The 20000-nt window shown below is 45.5% G+C and overlaps 1 protein-coding gene across 19 annotated transcripts in view; it reads right to left on the bottom strand.

The window, feature by feature from the left end:
- LOC132978393 (disks large homolog 1-like) overlaps window positions 1-20000 on the bottom strand; it is a 93679-nt gene that overhangs the window by 4365 nt on the left and 69314 nt on the right. For 11 of the 19 annotated variants that reach the window (XM_061043566.1, XM_061043569.1, XM_061043573.1 and 8 more), the window contains 12 exons: window positions 18471-18521; window positions 17327-17451; window positions 13759-13928; window positions 13513-13649; window positions 11903-12047; window positions 8551-8680; window positions 7409-7565; window positions 7124-7226; window positions 6836-6950; window positions 6440-6616; window positions 6177-6243; window positions 1159-1258 (listed from right to left, as the gene is read on the bottom strand). In XM_061043566.1, the coding sequence (XP_060899549.1) occupies window positions 1159-1258; window positions 6177-6243; window positions 6440-6616; window positions 6836-6950; window positions 7124-7226; window positions 7409-7565; window positions 8551-8680; window positions 11903-12047; window positions 13513-13649; window positions 13759-13928; window positions 17327-17451; window positions 18471-18521 (1477 nt within the window). Of the gene's footprint in view, window positions 1-779; window positions 814-1158; window positions 1259-6176; window positions 6244-6439; window positions 6617-6835; window positions 6951-7123; window positions 7227-7408; window positions 7566-8550; window positions 8681-11902; window positions 12048-13512; window positions 13650-13758; window positions 13929-17326; window positions 17452-18470; window positions 18522-20000 lie in introns of all 19 variants that reach the window. The other 8 variants (XM_061043574.1, XM_061043570.1, XM_061043583.1 and 5 more) reach the window with 2 other exon arrangements.

Genomic DNA, 20000 nt, shown 5'->3' with positions numbered 1-20000 from the left:
GAGGAGGGAAGGAAAGGAGGGGAGGAGATGAGGGAAGGCTACGTCTCCACCAGGAACCAACTATTTTAAGGCACAAGGACCATACCATTGCAGCTACATAGGGGTGTTTAATGTTTGATTTTACATAGACTCATAGCCTCAGTGTGAGCATGAAATAATCAACCCAAGCAGCCAGAATTTCATAAGCTACTAGTATCATCAGTCATCGGCACAGTCGCGCGCAATTGGCCGAATACAGACAAGGGGCTGATACCTCCTCTCATTGGCTATCACAGGCTGGGTACAGTAAATGGAAGGTCCTAACTGGCCAAATGATGTGTCAATCAAGAGGGCAGAGTGCGGTCGCTGTTTGGATGTAATGCAATTCATAAAAATGAAGTATTAGTGATTAGATGCGTAAAGATGCGTAGATTGTCGCTGCTGTGGTGGTTGGATCTTAAAGTAGTTCACACGGACAGAATCACAAGAGTCGTAGCTTTCTAACGATGTGTGGCACGAGGGATGTTTGTAAACAGCAGTGCGTGTAAATGTCAGCGATAACGAGAAAGCACACGTCCGGTCCGTGGGCGGGCCGTCGGATCTTTAACAGCTAAGTAAACTCAGTCTTAAACCTTCAGGAGAAACATGTGAGTTATGATGTTTGTACTAAATGAAGACTTTAAAATGACACTCTTAGGAAGTCTTTGGTGAAGAAGGATCCTGGGGGAGAAGAAGGGGCTGATGGGAGTTTGAGTTTGAGGTGGAGGGGAGAAAGGGGGAGGAGGGGGAGACACACTTACTGTGGCCTTTGGAAAGCATGTCGTCACTGTTGTCCTGAGGTCAGCAGAGCCGAGCGAACAACGAGGAGAGAACAACACAGAGTTACTGAGAGACAGCGACAGAGAGAGAGAGAGAGCAGAGGGAACGCAGCCGCTCGGCAACAGGGCTACAGGGCGGCCATTTTGGCGGAGGAAGGAAGGGGAGGAACCAAATAATCCATAAATGTGTTTCAAATCGAGCCAATAAGGCAGGTTTTAGGTTTTTTCAGCCATGCCCTGCTGCCATGACAACCAGTGTGTTTTCAGCCGCCGCCACCACCACCAGCTGACCTCTCCTTCTGTCGCCGACCAATCGTCTCAGAGACGGACCGCACCAACCCCGCCTCCCCGCTGTACTTACGGTCGACATCGCTGGTCTCCAGCTCGCTCGTCTCTTTGCTCTTGTAGAACGGAAACTTTCGGGAAAAGAGGTTCTTTTTACGCTTGTCATTGAGAGACTGCTGAGGAGGAAGAGGAGGAGGAGGGAGGAAGGAAGGAAGGAGGTAGGGAGGGAGGGAGGAAGAGGAGGAGGAGGGGTGATGGAATAAAATTAATAAAGAAGAAGAAGAGGGGGAGATGGGGGAGTCTGAGGTTGGACAGAATGAGAAGCTGTTTGTCTGAGTCTGTGGCTCGTCAGCTTCAAGGTTCATTCAAAGATAAAACTGATTAAAAAAAACACTAAACATGTGAAAATGTAACGTCACTGGATTCAAACAAACATGTTGAACACAGAACTCTGCTGGCTGAATCATGACTTTATCACTTTCATATTTACAGTTTATCTGCTGTGAGTGGAAGCTGAACAGGCTGAACCTGAGTGCTCACGCGGTGTCAGAAAACAAAGAAATCAGAAGTATTCACATCGACGTCCCTTTAACCCGGGACAACATCGCTGTCGTTTAGCGGACGACGTCCTGGCTTTACTAAAGTTAAGGAATCATTTTTTCATTCATACTTGTAAGGTCGTCAGAATGTGCGATATTTTGTGATACCAGGTGTTTCAAAACGATTCAATCAAAAGGTGTTTCTTTTTTATAAAACAGGTGAGCAGGACGGGAATGAATCCATTAAAACAATTGTGAGCAAACTCCTGCATAATGAAATGTTGCCAACGTATTTGAATGGTTAAGACAGTCAAGGGCGTCTCCAGAGGGGAGGCACGGGGCCCCTGGAAATCTGATTGGCTACCCCAAAAATCCTCAACTGTGATTGGATATTTTGCAAAAGGCAGCTGCTTTTAGTAAATTTTGTTTGTATTTTCAATTGTAAATAAAAACTTCTATCTCTACTGGCAGCTCTTCTTCCTACATGAACTATCAAACCTCTGCAGATGATCCAAAACAGCACATGTCACTCCACTGTTCATCTCCTTACACTGGCTCCCAGTTACTGCTCCCATCAAATTTAAAACTCTGCTGCTCGCTTACAAAACAGCGACAAAAACTCCTCCTTACCTAAACACTATAATCCAGGTCTACACTCCCTCCCGCCCACTACGCTCTGCCAATGAAAGGCGTCTGATCCAAACATTTACAACAGGGTCTAAGACTCTAACGAGACTCTTCTCCTCTGGAGTCTGGACACGCCCCTGTAGACCGTGTGCAGGAGTTTTCCTGCAATATTTTACAATTCAAAATAAGAAATTACCCAATATTGGGTGTTAAAGACTTTGTTGTTGTCGCATTAATAGAATTTTACTAGAATCATATTTAAGTTTAGGAGTCTGGTATCATGACAACACTACTGTGTTTAAGAATCTGAACAGCTGCAGCGTTCGAGCATTTAGCTGAAAACAGTCCAAACCACAGAATCAGACGTCGACTTTGACACAACCTGTTTTGATTTTTCTTGTTTACTCTGCAGATGAACTGAACCTTGACGTCCTTGTTGTTCTTGGTGAGGTGTTGCTCTGTGTCTGATTTTAACGCAGTGACAGTGAAGGCAGCAGATGTCAGACGAATGCAAGATGAGAAGAAACTGGGCATGCAGAGAACATGCAGAGACGCAGCGACTACAAGCTGAGATAAGAACACTTTCTGGATATATGTGAAGTTGGATTTGAAAGCTTGGAGGATGTTTAAAGGTCACATATTCTGTAAAATCCTCTTCTCCATGTTCCTCTAACTCTAACATGTGTCTCTAATCTGTCTACAAACCCCCCAATGATGAGAAAAGTCCATCCTCTACGTCTTCTGCTCCACTTTTCAGAAAATGTGTGCTCAAACAGGCCGTTTGGAGATGTTCCCTTCATGACATCACAAAGGGCAGTAGCCCCTCCCCCAGGTGGGTGACACTCCCACAGCTAGGTGTTTGTTCTGTCCGCTGAGTCTGCCTTCTCACCGTAAACAACAGGACATGGAGCGAGTAAGACCGAATACACCCAAGCCCTTCCAGAGAGGGAAGGGAATTTACATATTTAAAGGTACAGACACATAAACAGCCTGTTCTGAGCAGGGCTGAAATAGAGGAGTTTATAGACATGATCAAATACAGGATCAGAGTGGATTTAGAACAAGAAACTTCACACACATGTTGAAGAGGAGCTCTGAGACTTATTTAAACTGAAGAAGAGGAGGAGGATATTTGACCTTTAAGAGAATACTCTTATGAAGACAAAATGTGTCTTCAAAATGTAGTTGTGCAGAAACACAAAGTCAAGTTATCACTTTGTTGCAGATTCTGGCCTGTTGTTAGCACATCTTAAGTAAAAATTCTGAACTGGGCTAAGCTTAATAAAAATAATAAAAATGGCAGTCCCTTCCTATCTTCCTAAGCGCAATTCAAACTACATTTAAAGTTGTATACATCAGTTTTTGGCCACATGGTGACGGAACAATCTGGGCATCATAAATATATTTCATATATGTGTTTATAACGTACTTGATGCTACTATCAACCATCTGCATGCTTTTACATCCAGGAGACACAGGTAACAATCACTTAGGAGTTCCTCAGGGTTCTATTCTTGGTCCTATATATATTATACTTTATCAGAATCGTATCCAAGTTCAAAATTCTGGTTTCATGACAAACCTTGCCGTTTTCACATATGCACTGCTGGAAATGTCTAGAGAATTTCAGGAGGACTGCCCCACGTCTGATCTGGTTGTTCACACGTGCAACTTGTGGTACGGGTATCGTTAATGTTTGGAGACAACTAGAATTATTTCAAAGGTTAATTATGTGGTATCGTGATAACCGTAGTAGAGTATCAATGTTGTTTAACAAAAGAAACATCTGGCTGCTGGAAACACTGAGATGGAACCAGACTGGAAATATTCAGGAAATCCAAAACTCGAAGCCAAAAGAGGCTAAAAAGCTCCGTAGAGCTGCAGAGGTGTTGTCAGTTCTCTTTGGATTTTGATCTAGCGCTAAAGGCTAACACTTTAGCTTGCACTAAAAAAAAAAACTTTGATTAGTGCAGCTCTGGCTTCTGTTTAATATTTTTTACTGAACGTTAAATCTTTTGCTCTGCAGGTGTCATCAGCAGGAGGCGGGGCTACTGACATCATTAGATCACATGCTGCACTTCAAGGTTATCCAGCAGGAGAGAGAGAGAGTGACAGGAGGGGGGTGAGAGAGGTGAGTGGTGAGGAGGAGGAGGAGGAGGAGGAGGAGGAGGAAGGTTTCTGTGAGCAGACAGTCAGACATCAATGTCAAGCGTTTCTCTCTGTAAGAGGAGGGAGGGGAGGATTCTGGAGGAGGGGAGGTCATGCATGTTTTTTTTTTCTTCTTCTCCCCCTCCCTCCATCATTCCAGTGTGTTAGAGGGCAGGTTTGCGGGCGGAGAGTTTTTGGCAACGCATGTTAAAGCGACACACTGTTTTAAAGGTGCTGGGGGAGGCGCTGCTGCCGCGGCTCGGCTGCTGAGACATTGGAGTGGTGAAGAAGAAAACGTCTCAAAGATTAAAAACAAAACATGCTGTTAACGAGCCGGCTGGTTTCAAACATTAGTCAAACACTCATTAGTAGGTGGCTGCGGCTCAAACACAGGGTTCATATCTTCATATCATCAGATATACATCAACAACACATCAATGTAAATGTAGCTGAAAGAATTCAGACTCAGCGACTAGGCCTAAACTTCAGGAGCCGAGTGCACCAGCTGGGCGCACCTCAAACTTAGAGCTGAAACCTACGACCAACTTGCACCAGTTGGACTTTAGACCTGTTTGTTGTTGTAACTTTTCGACTAAGATGGAGCAGGCGTGAGTCAGAATATCGGACTAATATCGGTAAAAAAAAGTAACGGTCAGAAAACTTTAATGGAAAACGTGACGGCATGCCATCTTCTTTAAAGCATGACCAATGAAAAGACGTTTAGACGAAATGCGGCGCTGTCTCTGCCCTGCAGGTGCGGCTCTTTTTTAAACGGCCAGCTGGTGCACTCAGCTCGCAGACATTGCTGCGATGATCTAAGACATTCCTTGTCCCGTGATACCTTGCATGAATTACAGGCATGTCAGCGTTAAGAACGCAACAGGCTGCAGAGTTAAGGTACAAGCTTTTGGTGTTTGCAGCTGCTAACCAATAAGAATAAATGTAGCCCAAACAAAGAGGGATCATTTTTAATTAAAGGAGCAATATGTAGTGAGTGAAATGATAAAGGTATCTTACTATCTGATCATTAAGGAAACATGTTGAAGTGCTGGCTTCTCTGACAACAATGCAGCAGCCAGTATGTCCTCCTTCTAACTTTAGATTCTGCTCCTGAATGCTCTGGATTTGTTTGGACCAGAGAAGGTAGGCGCTTTTAAGACACGCCCCCACACGGCCGTTTTGGATACCCCTCGGTTTGCCAGATATGAGAGCAGTTATCAGGTCAAGAGCAGGCAAGAGAAGTGGTTCAGATAGAAGTGATTGTACCCGACCTAAAAAGCCTCTGCATGTTTCTAATAAGCTCCACGAGCAGAAACGTGCTCAAACTAGGATCAATATTGGAGATGCTTTTGAAAAATGGAGAGAGGTTAGAACACAGAAAGGTTTACAGACCCATGCAGAGCTGGATAAACACTGAAGCTTCAGAGTCCACCACATGGTGACCTGAGTGAGCATCCACTCTAGAGAGGAGGGGGGGGGAGACAGCTCTCTATGATGTTTAGAATTTAGACTGCAGTACCCATTTTAAACACTAGGGGGCAGAGCTACATATTGCTCCTTTAATAGGCCGATGCTTCAGCTTGTCCTTCCATCGCTCTGAACTCCAGACGGCGACAGATGAAGACACCTGCAGAAATCCTGTAGCTGGAATATCTTCAAGTAACACAATGAATTCATGCAAGGCATCATGGGAGGAGAACCTTTGTGTTACACACCTGGCTGAGCTGATTCAGGTATCTGATGCTGACGTGGAGGAGCAGAACTGAAATGAAACACTCACCCCTCTGTCTCGAGACTTCGAGTTGAACTTCACCGTCTTTAATCTCGCTCTCTCCTTCTTCTCCACCCTGAGGTCAAAGAGGACAGAAGGTCAGAGGTCATTTCGATGATGGACTCATGGGTAGAAAAACAAAAACATTAATTATAACTGATTTTGACCCGACATGTCCAGCTGATATAAGAGGGCCGGATCGAGGTAAATAGAAACAGTGTGTCGGGGTAAAAACGTTGCGTTGCCTACTTTACTTAATGTGTGTCCCTCACCGTCTCTTGCTGGGGATCACCCCCACCTCCTCCACCTCCCCCTGAGACGTCAGCTGTCGGGCTTGCCACCACTCGTCGTCGGAGGCGTTCACCACGTGAAGGATGTCCCCGAACTTGAAGTTGAGTCCCTGACTCGGCAGACCCGAGTCCCGAGTCTTATCGTAGTCAAACAGAGCTCTGCAAATACACACACACACACACACACACACACACACACACAACATTTCAGATTTCATATAAGAACCTTCAAATCAAAACAAAAACAAACATGATAATAAATAATTGCATTTTGTCCCCTCTGGGCTTCCATACATCACAGCCTCTATGCACTCTGATCTCTCTCTCTCCTGTAGTTTTTAAAAACCATCGAGTCTCTCAGGCGAGCCGTGATCTCACCTGACGTAAAGCGACCTCTTCTGACTCGTCCGTAAGGATCCAGAACCTGAACTGATGCTGCTGTTCATCATCTGCTCCCGCAGGTCGTGGATCTTCGCCTCGAACCTGCTGTACTCTGAAAAACAACGAGGACACGGAGGTCAGATTAAGAGTCGAACAGAGCGGAGCTTCATGAGGACATCTTTAATGGACTAAACACGTCAATCCAAAAACACAAATACAAAATATAAAAAGTCCCATTGGGGGATTTCCCCAGGTGATCACGCTGCAGGTGTCCCGATGTCTCACCCTCTGGTCTGTAGTGGGCGATGATGGTCACCGTCTGCCCGGCGTTCTTCAGGGCGGCTGCAGCCTGTTCGTGAGTGGCGTTACGGAGGTCAACGCCGTTCACCTGAGGACACACATTTATTTATTACGGATGTTTTTGCCGCTGATATAGAAATGAGACAAAAGCCATGTTGTGTTTATGTTCCTCCTCTCTCTCCTGCTACACGCCTGACGTATGATCTGAACATTGATTTCCCTCTACAGCCCGGTATGTGTGCGTGTGTGTGTGTGTGTGTGTGTACGTACAGACACCAGTCTGTCTCCTTTCCTCAGCTCTCCACAGAGGTCAGCTGGTCCTCCTGCCAGGATGAAGGAGATGAAGATCCCCTCTCCGTCCTCTCCGCCCACGATGTTGAAGCCCAGACCCGTCGCTCCTCTGTGCAGCACCACCTTCCTGGGCTCCCTGTTGGACCACACAGCTGTCAATCATTATGACATCACAGCTGTCAATCATCACCACATCACAGATGTCAATCATAATGACATCACAGCTGTCAATCATCACCACATCACAGCTGTCAATCATCACATCACAGCTGTCAATCATAATGACATCACAGCTGTCAATCATTATGACATAACAGCTGTCAATCATCCTGATGTCAAAAGCTGTCAGTTAACATGACGTCACAGCTGTCAATCATCCTGACGTCAAAAGCTGTCAGTTAACATGATGTCATAGCTGTCAATCATCCTGATGTCATAGCTGTCAGTTAACATGATGTCACAGCTGTCAATCATCCTGATGTCATAGCTGTCAGTTAACATGATGTCACAGCTGTCAATCATCCTGATGTCATAGCTGTCAGTTAACATGATGTCACAGCTGTCAATCATCCTGACGTCAAAAGCTGTCAGTTAACATGATGTCATAGCTGTCAATCATCCTGATGTCATAGCTGTCAATCATCCTGATGTCACAGCTGTCAATCATCACCACATCACAGCTGTCAATCATCCTGATGTCATAGCTGTCAATCATCCTGACATCACAGCTGTCAATCTTGCTGATGTCATAGCTGTCAGTTAACATGATGTCACAGCTGTCAATCATTATGACATCACAGCTGTCAATCATTATGACGTCACAGCTGTCAGTCAACAAGCTGCTGCGTGAAGATGAAGCTACAAGTTTTGTGTGTTCATCAGTACAGGAGGCAGAGAGTGTGTTATTGCAGGTTAACACCAGCAGAGGGCGAGCACACACACACACACACACACACACACACACACACACACACACACACACACACACACACTAAATAATAAATCTATAAATCAAACGTAAGCCCTTTCAAGGATCCATGCAACCCCCCCCCCCCCCCCCCAGCTCCCCCCTCCCCCTGTCTGCTCTGTCAGAGGGAGAGAAAGTAAAGGTTAGTCCTCACCGTGTGACATCATCTTCTCCCAGCATGCTCTTCGGGGTCGGGGAGTAGCGTCCAGAGGAGGCCGGCGGGGGGAGGGGCTGACCCAGGAAGTTGGGGGGGCTGATATGGTTCTCCATGTGCTGAGAGTACGCTGAAACACAAACAAAAATAAAAACAAGTTAAATATTAAAAGTTAGAAAAATAAAATCCAGAATCAGAAAATAAACACACACGTCCACGAGTGTTTCAGCCTCTGGTCCTTCAGTGTCTCTCCGTCTGATCACACACACCTGCTCAGACCCTCCTCTACACTCACCTGTCGGCCTCCTGTTACGCTCTGATTGGACGAGGAGACGTCGAGGGGGGTCGTAAACTAAACTAGTGAGCGAGAAACTCGACCTGGACTGTCTCTGAACGTGTGTGGACATTTAAAGTGATCATCTTCATTTAAAAACATTTTCACAAACAGACAACAGGAACACATACAGGAAGGGCCTTACTTTATTTCAAAATAAAAGCACACAGCAGGTAAAGTACTCTCAGCTTAAGACAGAACAAAAATTCAAAATAAGAGCCTAACTATTTTTATTTTGAAAAGAGAAATAATGGAATTTCAAACGTGCCATTTGGCGTCGTTGAAAATGAAAGTGTGACCATCGGGCCTGATGTCCACTGAACCCTGTGGGAGGTAAATGTGCTGATCATATGATAATTGAAGCAGTGCATGATGGGATATCAGCTGCATCATCACAACAATCCTCCATGTTTATTGGGAGCACACTTAACTGAATTACTTCTCATCTATTACCCCGGCTCAGATCTTTTTCTGTGCACTGTGGCAGGACGTCATTATACATATTACTGCCCCCCACCCCGCCCTCCTCACACCCCCCTCCCCCCTCCTCAGCCCCCCCTCCTCTGTGTTTCTGGATTAGCCTGAACAGCAGTGACAGCAGCCGGAGTTTCTGATGCAGCTCGCCGCTCACTGATTGGATTTGCTGCTCGTCCTTCACGCGACTCAACCTCGACGCGTGTGTTTGTTTGTTTATGTGTGTGTGTGTGTGTGTGTGTGTGTGTGTGTGTGTGTGTGTGTGTGTGTGTGTGTGTGTGTGTGTGTGTGTGTGTGTGTGTGTGTGTGTGTGTGTGTGTGTGTGTTCTTCGTGTGTGTGTGTGGGGTAGGGTGTGGGGGGCAATGACAGGAGGACGAAGACGATAAGTAATGAAGAAGAAGAGAGGGGGATGAAGGGCATATATGCCACCCTGCAGATGTTGAATGTTCTTAATAATGAACGCATCAAAGTACAGACTGTGGTCGTCAACACTCTGAAACCATTCTAATAAAAAAACAAACGATATCGACACCTGTCACCACGGCAACAAAAATAGAAGTCCAAGACACCAAATATTGGAATCTTTCTCGTTTTGACTAATTGAAATGAATGTATTTGTGGATATTAGAGGACAAAAGCCTGAGTGACGTCCCCCGCCTGTTCCTGCAGGGGGTGCTGGAGTCCCATCGATGGCGGTCTCCATGCTGGAAATGCTGTCTCAGTCTAACTTTCAGTCAACCTAATGACAGGCTGAGAGCTGGAGCTGAGGCGGGTTTTAAACCTCCTGACAAACCGTTACACCGCGCCCACCTGTCAATCAGGTCAGCTACACGCCTTATTGTGAATAACTCTTATCCTTCATCAAATCAAAACTGATGAGTCATCAAAACATTCCCCCCCCGTACAGTGTGTGTCCATCGAGACATGAGCTAATCACACCTATTTGGTTTTTTGAACCAGGCTGTAAACATGTTAATCTCTGCTGTAAAAACAGGCTTTTTAGAATGGGTGTGTATGTGACTTCCTGTGCTTCTGCAGCCAGCCTCTAGTGGACACTCCAGGAACTGCAGGATTTCACACTTCCTCATCAGCTTCATTTTTCAACACTGGAGGTTGCAGCTTGGTTAATAGTTATTGTATTAGTTAAAGGGTGAGGAACATTTTAATTTTTTCATTCTGGATGAAAATATCCAGCGGCCGTCTTCACACAAACACCAGGCTGCTTCTCTTTAAATCTGTGTGTATCTGTTAGTTTTACACTTTATGGTCAGAGTGTTTAGAATCTCCAGTGAAGCTTCACAGTGGCTGACAGAGACACTCAAACTGCTCACAGTGACTCCAGACGTTCAAAAACGTGATTAAAACAAGGACAACCACTCACCGAACATTGAGTTCTCTTTCTGCCCCACTTCTCAACTCTCTTTAAAATAACTTTTAACGAGCTATTAGGACTTGAAGTATAATGATGCATAAAAACTCTATCATTCTCGTTCTCACTCAAATATTAAAGCTGCTGAATTATTTATACATGAGTGATGTTTTAATCATAACCTGCAAAAAAATTATTAATTTACAGCCGACCGCAGACCAAAAATGATATAAACATTGAGAAAGACCCGCTGTCCGCCGATCTTCACGCACGATTCCTGCAGACACCAGAGCTCCCAGTCTGATTCTGCAAACGTGAACGACAATGGTTTCTGATTGGCTGGTCAGTAAACTGTGTTCTAACCTCCAGAGATAAAAAAAAAAAACCAAGCTGAGGTATATGTGACAAAAACTGCAGTTCCTCCAGTGTCCACTAGAGTCTTTCTCCTGCAGTGAGTCAGTCCTCATAGAGCTCCATGTTAAAATGTCCAACTTTACAGCTGCAGTTCCTCCAGTGTCCACTAGAGTCTTTCTCCTGCAGTGAGTCAGTCCTCATAGAGCCCCATGTTAAAATAAACATGTTTACATCCTGGTATAAAAACAGTTTGGGTCTCTAGAGCTCATTTCTCTCTTCAACTGTTTACATTTTATTAAGACTTAACAGGGATGTATAATTAGGGGGCGTGGCCTCTTTGAGTGACAGGTGGGAGCTGCTAGCTGTCTGCTAGGTGCCAGGTGTCACCTCAGTTAATTCAGTCACTGACCTTTAACCTCTTGGCCTGTTAACGCCATCACCAGAGAGAGGTGCAGCTTACAGCAGGAAGACAACAACTCAAATTCAGTTGTTTCTAAGGCTGGTTACACAACAGACAGTTTAAGGCAAGATTTTGGGCCCGATTAGATAACATCCAACTTTTGGGGGGAGGTGGTCAGGTTCAGAGAGTATGTGTACATGTTGTAAGTCCCAGCACTGGTCTGGCATCTGTCCAACATCTATTTCAGTCGTTTTGAGGATCTGTTTGCTTTGTATCAAAACTTTTGATTTTTTTTTTTGACAAATAATTCGGTTTCCAGTGGAGCGTTCTCGTGTAAACAATTAAAAAAAAAAAGATCTGCAGAAAGCCCTGAACAAAGTTTTTTTTAGTTTGAACAGAAAGGTAAACATCTGGACTCACAGTTGGTGAGGTCGGGCGGGGCGAAGCTGTCGTTCATGAAGACACTGTTGGGTTTAGCCACTTTCAAGTAGACCACGTCAGGAGTGTTTTTCAAGGCAGTGACGGCGTGTTCGTGGCTCACCTCCTCCAGGCAAGCACTGTTCACCTGGAAACAGAGAGGGGAGGAGTCACACACACACACACGCTGCTACACACGGCAACGTGCTCTTTAACCTCGGAGAAGTTCAACACACAGTCACACATTGTTTTTATGATATTTTAAAGGGTAAACACTGTTTGATAAAAGCAGGATCAGCTGTTACATCACTCTCTTCAAAGTCACTTTAAAACTCAGAACAGAGGAGTCGCTGCTCAGACTCCAAGTGTTTAAAAAATCCATTGAGCACATCCGGAGAATCATAGCAGATCTTCTTCTCTATAATCTCAAAGCATACTCACACTACATGATGTGAAAATCATGACACATCACAGACTACAGGAGGTAGCACCTCATGTGACCTCATGTGACCTCATGTAAACAACGGAGCTGGCAGTTAAATTTCTGATTTGAATGCTTTTGAGCGGAGAGGGAAAACATTGAAAATTAGTTTAGGTGGAGGTCTGTTCCTCAGGTCAGATTTTAACTGAATCTCAGGTGTCCAGCTCACACCTGTAAGGGTTGCGTCTTGCCGCTGGTCGCCATGACTACCATCCTCCCTTATCACTCGTGGTGATTGTAGTCACGCACAACTTCCTCCAGACCCTTTTCATGACGTAATCGTCAAACATGTTTGACATAAATCGGGACGAGGTCGTTAAGATCGGATCTTTAAACGACTCAAATTTTAAAGCTTGATCCAAAATGCATCTGGACCTGGTTCAAGATCTTCAACTGAGTCCAGTTGTATTTTGATCAAGTTTCGACTTTACCTGGAGGACTGAGAACCGTACTCAGACTTTAGACGACTCGCACTACAAACTGTTCTGGGCATATGTTCAGTTCTGAGCAGCCTCGAGTCTACAATTCTACTACAATTCACTTGGCAGAGAGTAATTACAACACAAGCAAGGATCTAGAAAAAAGGGAACAATGTCAGTAAGAGCAAACGATCAGCTTTGAGTCTGATTGGACACACAGGTGCTGACAGGAAGTGACCAGAGGCAAAGCACAACATTGAGGGCAGTTCTTGAGAGCTCTAATCAGTATAGAAACCATCTTATAAGTCGTCGTTATCAACAAAAACCATCGTCATTACCATCATCATCATCATCATCAATAATATGGAGACCATCATCATTAAGTTAGTAGGTATTCATGAAAGAGCTGGGTCTTTAGCTTTTATTTAAAGGTGCAGAGGGACTCTGCAGATCACATGGAGTTTGGAAGTTTGGGAGTCGGGAAGGAGGAATTGGACCTCAAATCATCTGAAGTCTGAACCAGGCTGCAGATTGTTTTTTCTTTCTCGTGTGTCAAAATAGATAACGTGTTGGTAACAAACATCAAAGATCGAACAATAACACTTGTGTGGTGTGTTTGTAGAGAGTGATGGAACAGCTGGTTATAAAATCATCTTCCTCTTGGATTTGAGATATATCCACCCTGTATGTTAAAAATTGGTCGGAGCGCTTACAGCCAGCAGTTTGTCTCCGATCTGCAGCCTCCCATCTTTATGTGCGGCTCCTCCTTCGATGACCTTGGTGACGTAGATGCTGTTGTCGCCCGGGATGTGCTGGTTCCCCACTCCGCCTGCTATACTGAAGCCAAGACCTGCAACACACCCGGACCGGGAGGAACCCACGTCAAAACAAGGGCGCCAAAACAAAAGCATCATCAGGACCTGAAAGGATCCTCCTAGTTTAACGCTTTGAAGTGTCACCTTTGGGTCCTTTCACCAGTTTGATCTCCATCACTTTCTCCGAGACCGGTTTCCTCCTGCGTACGTAGAGCCGGACCAGAGAGCCCGCCTCCTTCAGAGCCTCCACGGCTCGGCTGTGGGTCACATCCCGGACGTCGGCCTCGTTCACTCTCAGGATCACATCGTTCACCCTGAAACACAGAGAGGAAACCACCTCAAACATCCTGTAACCTTAAGGTACCATATGATTTATCAGAAGGTTTATTTTATTATTTAAGGGCCAACAGATGGCGGTTTATTGTTTTTGAAGCGGCCGCGTAAAAGGAGCCCTAAAAGAAGAGAAAGAAGTGACACATGGAAGTGTGTGAGTCGAGCTTTCAGTCAGACTCATGATGTCTCACTGATGACTGACAGGCCAACAAACAGGGTTCAACCTGAGACCTCATCATCACCTGGATCAGGTGAGTCAGACTCTGCTGGCTGCTGAAATATGAATGAAGCGATGAAAGCTGCAGGACGCTGCGGGGGGGGCGGGGGTTCTGGGTAACGGATATTTAATCTCCCTAAAAGACCAATGGCATCCAAAACTTTCTGAAACTTTCAGACTGTAACGTCTGCAGCGGGTAAACAGACTGTAACGTCTGCAGGTAAACAGACTGTAACATCTGCAGCAGGTAAACAGACTGTAACGTTTGCAGCGGGTAAACAGACTGTAACGTCTGCAGGTAAACAGACTGTAACATCTGCAGCAGGTAAACAGACTGTAACGTCTGCAGCGGGTAAACAGACTGTTACGTCTGCAGCAGGTAAACAGACTGTAACGTCTGCAGCGGGTAAACAGACTGTAACGTCTGCAGCAGGTAAACAGACTGTAACATCTGCAGCGGGTAAACAGACTGTAACATCTGCAGGTAAACAGACTGTAACGTCTGCAGCAGGTAAACAGACTGTAACGTCTGCAGCAGGTAAACAGACTGTAACGTCTGCAGCAGGTAAACAGACTGTAACGTCTGCAGCAAGTAAACAGAGTGTAACGCCTGCAGCAGGTAAACAGACTGTAACGTCTGCAGCAGGTAAACAGACTGTAACGTCTGCAGCGGGTAAACAGACTAACGTCTGCAGCGGGTAAACAGACTGTAACATCTGCAGCGGGTAAACAGACTGTAACATCTGCAGCAGGTAAACAGACTGTAACATCTGCAGCGGGTAAACAGACTGTAACGTCTGCAGCAGGTAAACAGACTGTAACATCTGCAGCAGGTAAACAGACTGTAACGCCTGCAGCAGGTAAACAGACTGTAACGTCTGCAGCGGGTAAACAGACTGTAACGTCTGCAGCAGGTAAACAGGCTGTAACGTCTGCAGCAGGTAAACAGACTGTAACGTCTGCAGCAAGTAAACAGACTGTAACGTCTGCAGCGGGTAAACAGACTGTAACGTCTGCAGCAGGTAAACAGACTGTAACGTCTGCAGGTAAACAGACTGTAACGTCTGCAGCATGTAAACAGACTGTAACGTCTGCAGCATGTAAACAGGCTGTAACGTCTGCAGGTAAACAGACTGTAACGTCTGCAGCAGGTAAACAGACTGTAACGTCTGCAGGTAAACAGACTGTAACGTCTGCAGGTAAACAGACTGTAACGTCTGCAGGTAAACAGACTGTAACGTCTGCAGCGGGTAAACAGACTGTAACGCCTGCAGCAGGTAAACAGACTGTAACGTCTGCAGCAGGTAAACAGACTGTAACGTCTGCAGCAGGTAAACAGACTGTAACGTCTGCAGCAAGTAAACAGGCTGTAACGTCTGCAGCAGGTAAACAGACTGTAACGTCTGCAGGTAAACGGACTGTAACGCCTGCAGGTAAACAGACTGTAACGTCTGCAGCAGGTAAACAGGTAAACAGACTGTAACGTCTGCAGCATGTAAACAGACTGTAACGCCTGCAGGTAAACAGACTGTAACGTCTGCAGCAGGTAAACAGGCTGTAACGCCTGCAGGTAAACAGACTGTAACACCTGCAGGTAAACAGACTGTAACGTCTGCAGCAAGTAAACAGACTGTAACGTCTGCAGCAGGTAAACAGACTGTGACGTCTGCAGCAGGTAAACAGACTGTAACGTCTGCAGCAGGTAAACAGACTGTAACGTCTGCAACAGGTAAACAGACTGTAACGCCTGCAGGTAAACAGACTGTAACGTCTGCAACAGGTAAATAGACTGTAACGTCTGCAGCAAGTAAACAGGCTGTAACGTCTGCAGCGGGTAAACAGACTGTAACGTCTGCAGCAAGTAAACAGACTGTAACGTCTGCAGCATGTAAACAGACTGTAACGTCTGCAGCAAGTAAACAGACTGTAACGTCTGCAGCAAGTAAACAGACTGTAACATCTGCAGCGGGTAAACAGACTGTAACGTCTGCAGCATGTAAACAGACTGTAACATCTGCAGCGGGTAAACAGACTGTAACGTCTGCAGCATGTAAACAGACTGTAACATCTGCAGCAGGTAAACAGACTGTAACGTCTGCAGGTAAACAGACTGTAACGTCTGCAGGTAAACAGACTGTAACGTCTGCAGGTAAACAGACTGTAACATCTGCAGCAGGTAAACAGACTGTAACGTCTGCAGGTAAACAGACTGTAACGTCTGCAGGTAAACAGACTGTAACATCTGCAGCAGGTAAACAGACTGTAACGTCTGCAGGTAAACAGACTGTAACGTCTGCAGCGGGTAAACAGACTGTAACGTCTGCAGCAGGTAAACAGACTGTAACGTCTGCAGCAAGTAAACAGACTGTAACGTCTGCAGCGGGTAAACAGACTGTAACGTCTGCAGCGGGTAAACAGACTGTAACGTCTGCAGCAAGTAAACAGACTGTAACGTCTGCAGCAAGTAAACAGACTGTAACGTCTGCAGCGGGTAAACAGACTGTAACGTCTGCAGCAAGTAAACAGACTGTAACGTCTGCAGCGGGTAAACAGACTGTAACGTCTGCAGCAGGTAAACAGACTGTAACGTCTGCAGCGGGTAAACAGACTGTAACGTCTGCAGCAAGTAAACAGACTGTAACATCTGCAGCGGGTAAACAGACTGTAACGTCTGCAGCAAGTAAACAGACTGTAACGTCTGCAGCGGGTAAACAGACTGTAACGTCTGCAGCGGGTAAACAGACTGTAACGTCTGCAGGTAAACAGACTGTAACGTCTGCAGCGGGTAAACAGACTGTAATGTCTGCAGGTAAACAAACTGTAACATCTGTTGCAGGTAAACAAACTGTAACATCTGTTGCAGGTAAACAGACTGTAACGTCTGCAGCAAGTAAACAGACTGTAACGTCTGCAGGTAAACAGACTGTAACGTCTGCAGCAAGTAAACAGACTGTAACGTCTGCAGCAGGTAAACAGACTGTAACGTCTGCAGCGGGTAAACAGACTGTAACGTCTGCAGGTAAACAGACTGTAACGTCTGCAGCAAGTAAACAGACTGTAACGTCTGCAGGTAAACAGACTGTAACGTATGCAGCAGGTAAACAGACTGTAACGTCTGCAGCGGGTAAACAGGCTGTAACGTCTGCAGCAGGTGTGTCTCACCTGAGCCGCCCGTCCTGTGCAGCCGCTCCTCCAGGTATGACTTTGGTGATGAAGATGCTGGGGTCTTCACCGATGTGGGGGTTGTCGGTCCCGCCGGCGATGCTGAAGCCCAGCCCCGAGTTCCCCTGAAACCAGGAAATGAAAACAAACAAGAAACAGGAGAGAGAAAAGGAAACAGGTGAGTCATGAACCATCTACTTTTCAGGAGACTCCTTGAGATTCCTCTGCCCCAATGGACTAGAGACACAATATCTCAGTGTTTTCGGCTTGTTGAGCATGACCTATTTATGTTTTCATTCATTGTCAACACGTTTCTGTGCAGTCTTAAACCGACAAAATGTTTGTCTATTAATAGTGTCTGAATTCCTGTCTTTAGCTCTCAGCTCATTGGTTCCTCCTAAAGATGCTGACATGTTAGCCCGCTCGCTGACGTTTAAATCAAACCCTGAGGAGAGAAATGTGTGTTTCTGATTCTGTGGGACTATTTTCAGCAGCGGCGGATTCATCCATAATTGGGCCAATGGGAGGAATCATCTCACACCTACACAGCCTTTCAAAGTTTATTAGTTTAAATATAAAGAAGAAACAAACACTGCAGCCTGAGGCCTGAAAGCCTTCAGACAGACGGGCTGCGTTTCTGCAGGACTCAGCTGGCAGAGACGCTTTTTATTCATGCTGCACTGACTTTTATTTTCACTTGAAGAAGCACGGCGGAATTAGGACAAGAAAAGAAAAACGACAGGAAGATGATGAAGAAGAAGACGAGCTAGTCCGGGGTTAGAACACAGCTGTACTTAAGAGGAAATGGAATAGCAGAGGTTTTAATTGTCACACTTCTGGAGATGTTTTTAGTTCTCTGAAACAGCTCTAACACATGAGCGACGACACCCACTTTGTCCTCGTCTCTGCAGGTTTCTCACACATTTGGAAACTTTTCAAAATAAGAAGACATGAGTGTGTCCTCTGAAGTTTAAAAGTCACACATAAAAAAAAGCAGTGTGTCAAAGTCACACATACGACTTGCTGCCAGCAGTGTGGGCAGGGTGACCCTCTGAGTTATGATCGGGCGCTACGCTGACGACATGGCGGTGATTCAAAGTGAAATTAAAAAAAATAAAAACATGACAGCTGCTTGTCCTCTTACCCTCTCCAACGTGATCTCCTCGTACTCATAGTCAGCCTCCGTTCCGTTCACCTGCACAAACAAGACACAACATTTAGGAGTTTATTACCTGTCAGGACTCTTTCATAAAACAACAGAGACAACAAAGAAGAACGCCTGTAACCAAGAGATATGGATACGTACACACTGCTAGACCTTTTTACACGTGTACAAAACTCCTGAAAACCTCAGGAGGAACGATTTCTCCTGACAGCAGCCTATCGTTTGTTCTGCTGAATGTCTGAGAGAACTGATGTGAGAAAGCAGCAGGATATACTCAGGACAACTCTAGTGTTTAAAATGGGTACTGCAGTCTAAATTCTAAACATTGTAGAGAGCTGTCCCCCCACCCCCTCCTCCTCTCTAGAGTCCATGCTCACTCAGGTCACCATGTGGTGGACTCTGAAGCTTCAGTGTTTATCCAGCTCTGCATGGGTCTGTAAACCTTTCTGTGTTCTAACCTCTCTCCATTTTTCAAAAGCATCTCCAATATTGATCCTAGTTTGAGCACGTTTCTGCTCGTGGAGCTTATTAGAAACATGCAGAGGCTTTTTAGGTCGGGTACAATCACTTCTATCTGAACCACTTCTCTTGCCCGCTTCCATCGCTGCAACACCTGTTGACCTGATAACTGCTCTCATATCTGGCAAACCGAGGGGCGTCCAAAACGGCCGTGTGGGGGGGTCACCTTAAAAGCGCCTACCTTCTCTGGTCCAAACAAATCCAGAGCATTCAGGAGCAGAATCTAAAGTTAGAAGGAGGACATACTGGCTGCTGCATTGTTGTCAGAGAAGCCAGCACTTCAACATGTTTCCTTAATGATCAGATAGTAAGATACCTTTATCATCTCACTCACTACACATCTCACTGACTGGACCTTTAATGATGTGAAAGCAGAGCCGGCGAGAGTAAGCCGCTTTGTCCCACATCGCCTTTTCTTATTCTCTTCAGTAAATTAAGCTGGCAGAGGATAAAGCCGACCTCACTAACAGCAGCCAACATCTCAAGTATCACAGAGCCAATCAGAGGCCGGCCAGATGTTTAGTCTCTGTCTCGAATTTCATTCAGCAAGGTGAAATAAGTGTTTTTGTCAATGGAGTGTGCTGGCAGTGAGGGTGTTTCTGTTCAATGAAAACATCTTAACCTTTAACAGAACGGATCCCTACAACGATAATTATGATGTAAGATATTCATCAAAACTGAGAAAACAGGAAAATGAGGACGATGTCATGTTTTAAACTGTCATCAGTTAAAGGATGAAGTGTTTCCTCTCTACTTTCTTTGCACTCTTTCACTTTCATTTCAGATCTTGTGATATAAAAAAAGAAAGGTTGGGACTCTAACGACGCTCCTCTTTCAGGTTATTTCCGGACACAAAGTTGGAATATTAACGGACGAAGCCTGAGTGTCGTCACCCGTCTGTTCCTGCAGGGGGCGCTGGAGTCCCATCCATGGCGGTCTCCATGCTGGAAATGCTGTCTCAGTCTAACTTTCAGTCAACCTAACGACAGG

The sequence above is a fragment of the Labrus mixtus genome, chromosome 8 (assembly GCF_963584025.1).
Source record: "Labrus mixtus chromosome 8, fLabMix1.1, whole genome shotgun sequence".
In the NCBI taxonomy this organism is placed as follows: domain Eukaryota; kingdom Metazoa; phylum Chordata; class Actinopteri; order Labriformes; family Labridae; genus Labrus; species Labrus mixtus.
Note: the sequence above shows the minus strand (reverse complement) of the source record. Positions and strands in the feature narration are given on the sequence as shown.